The sequence below is a fragment of the Temnothorax curvispinosus genome, unplaced genomic scaffold, assembly GCF_003070985.1.
Source record: "Temnothorax curvispinosus isolate PA1 unplaced genomic scaffold, ASM307098v1 QBEX01011856.1, whole genome shotgun sequence".
In the NCBI taxonomy this organism is placed as follows: domain Eukaryota; kingdom Metazoa; phylum Arthropoda; class Insecta; order Hymenoptera; family Formicidae; genus Temnothorax; species Temnothorax curvispinosus.
In genome coordinates, this window is record NW_020221636.1 from 325,577 (window position 1) to 328,496 (window position 2,920).

At 31.1% G+C, this 2,920-nt stretch overlaps 1 protein-coding gene across 1 annotated transcript in view; it reads left to right on the forward strand.

Annotated features, from left to right (window-relative positions):
• The window catches only part of LOC112461861 (chymotrypsin-2-like), a 3,378-nt gene extending 899 nt beyond the window's left edge, over nt 1-2,479 (forward strand). Inside the window, exons 2-5 of the mRNA XM_025027269.1 lie at nt 116-410; nt 603-649; nt 975-1,201; nt 2,324-2,479. Coding sequence (XP_024883037.1) covers nt 178-410; nt 603-649; nt 975-1,201; nt 2,324-2,479 — 663 coding nt within the window. The 5' untranslated portion in view covers nt 116-177. The remainder of the gene's footprint in view (nt 1-115; nt 411-602; nt 650-974; nt 1,202-2,323) is intronic.
• Nucleotides 2,480-2,920: the final 441 nt, after the last annotated feature.

Below are 2,920 nucleotides of genomic sequence, written 5' to 3' on the forward strand. Positions count from 1 at the left end.
ACACACACACACACACACACAGGCACAGGTATAATTTTTGCACATAGTTCATAATACTTATACCAAAGCTATAATGATTTTCTTTTGCTACACTGAGTTTTTTCTTAAACGATAGATGGAACAATAACTAACACAACGGGCGGATCTACTACTGCGTTAAAGTCAGGCTATCCATACATGGTAATGGTGCATCAATTCTTGGAATACAAATACGTGGAATGCGCTGGCACGGTCTTATCCAAAAGATGGGTTCTCACAGCCGCTCATTGTGTAGAAAGAACCCCTCGAACATTTCTCGTAGAGTTCGGTATCAGCGACAAGTTAGGCATTGGATACGGGCTTCTTCGAACTTTCGGTATGTCGATGACTACGACTCAAGCGTTTATACATCCGCAATATGCAAAAAGGCTATAGTGATATTGCCTTACTTCTATATGCCACAAGATATTTTTTTTTCTAGTACATTTTTCTACTATAAGTACATTTTTCGTAGTGTTCACTATCATCAACAACTTTGGCATTGGATACAGTCTTCTTAGACTCTTCGTTGTGTCGATGGCTACGACTCAAGTGTTTATACATCCGCAATACGCGCCAATGAACAATGATATTGCCTTACTTTATATGCCACAAGATATTCCCTTTTCCAGTAAGTACATTTAAATTGATATTTTTCTTTCTTTTTTTTAAGGCTTATTTATATGTCGGCATTATTTAATTATTCTATGGAAAATATGCTGAAAGTTAATAACGATTTGAATAACAAATAGTCTTATAAATGTGAAAAGGAGAAATAAAAAGTTGTATTGTATATCAATGTACAGCTTTTTTTATAATCTTTGATACGTACTTTGATGCATACTAAAAAAATACCGTAAATTATAAAATTAATGAAAAAGTATTACGAATGTATATCATGCCTCAATATTGATTTTAAGAAATTATTAGTTAAATATAATATTTCTCTATTTTAGTTGACATTCAGCCAATAAAACTCGCATATTACGACGAAAGGTTTGTGAACAAAACGTGTGTTTATGTGACCGAATGGGGAAGAAATCATATTAATAGAAGAAGTATGAAAAGACTTAGGTATACTACATTGTCGATTATAAGAAATGATGTATGCACACAATACTGGGGCATCAGCGACAAGCACATTTGCACGGCCACTGCAGGATTGGGACAAGACGCTTGTGAGGTAAAAAATAATCACAAATAATACAGTTATCTCTCTAAATTTCTTGGAGTGGAATCTCACTCCAAAAGAGTGAAATCTCACTCTTACGAATAATGAAAATACTGCCAGTCTAAATAGAGCGAATTTTCACTTTGCGAAAGAGTGCTTATTCACTTTTTACTTGGAGTAATTGTTCAACTCTGGAAAGAGTGACATGTTTCACTGAATAATTATTCACCCGACATAAAAAAAATTATTTATTTCGAAATTTTATTACTATTTTTTAACTAAATTTGTTTCTTAAGATGCAGTCTATGATTATAAATATTTTCTCGTATTTGAAAAACACACTTACCTTGGTGGGATTCGAACTCGGGACCTCTGCATCGTGAGCCAACTGCCTTACGTAGTAGACTACTTCTTAATTTGATGTAAGCGTTATATATAGTCTACATATATCACAACCAGCGCAAATATATAATTTTTAAAAAATCATCTTAAGAAACAAATTCAGTTTAAAAAAAGTAATAAAATTTTGAATTGGATATATGATATAATATTTCTTAATGTCGGGTGAATGTCAGAAACCAGTGTCGGATCATTATAAAATTTTGTGTTCGTAAATATATTCGTAAATAATCGGGGCCTTATGTTATGTAAGGCCATCCCTAACAAATTTCTACACGGGAACAATTGAACACGCGGGAAGCAGAAAGGCGATTTTACTTCAAGTTGGAGTGAAGTTTGGAGTGATGACTTCATTCGAAGCGAGAAGCGGGAAGGCGATTTCACTTCAAGTTGGAGTGAAATTTGGAGTGACAACTTTACTCCAACGACTTCACTTTAAAAATCAGAGTGAAACTTAACTCTTTTTACCTTAGAGTGAATAAATTCACTCTATTGGAGCAAATATTCACTCTTTTTGAGTGAACTGGTCAGTAACTCCATGTTTAGAGTGAAAATTTTACTTCAAAAAATTTAGAGAGATAGTTTATAACAATATATATTACAAAAATTATACAAATATATAAAGTACATTATTCTAAAGCGCAATATAAATTATCTTGTATCGTTTTATAGGCTAACTGAAATTCGAAAGTGTCTCCTTTTTCGTAAATTTGTTATTTAATGTTTTATTTTTAGAGTAACAGCGGTGGTCCTCTCATCGTAAGAAAAAATGATCAAAACTTTCAAATAGGTATTGTGAGTTACGGAGATGAATTGTGTCCTAGCAACAAACCTCATGTGTTTACTAAGGTTTCTTCATATATAGAATGGATTCGCGAAGTTATGATGTGATATTAGTGCATAAGTTTAATATTATCGATATAATCAATAATTTAAATGTATCATGTACATTATTGTATATATTGTTTTATAATGAGCACAATTCTTTACGAAAAATGTACATGCATTAAATGTGCATTGTAATATCGACTTTTTAATACGGATACATTTAATATCATTGATATAATCGGTAATTTAAATAGATTAGTTGGTATATTGTAATATTGATAAGTCCAAGCAACACAGTATCGTTCAAAATACGTTTAATAAACGTTACAAATTTATTTTAAACGTATAAGTCGATTAAAAAAACATTTAAAATGTAACACGTTTATTTAACTATTTAATAAACGTTTTATGACGTTTATTAAATAGTTATAAAATCTTTTTTACACATTTATTCTTTCCGTAATTGTAACTATAATAAAAAATTATGCATTACAAATAAAATGT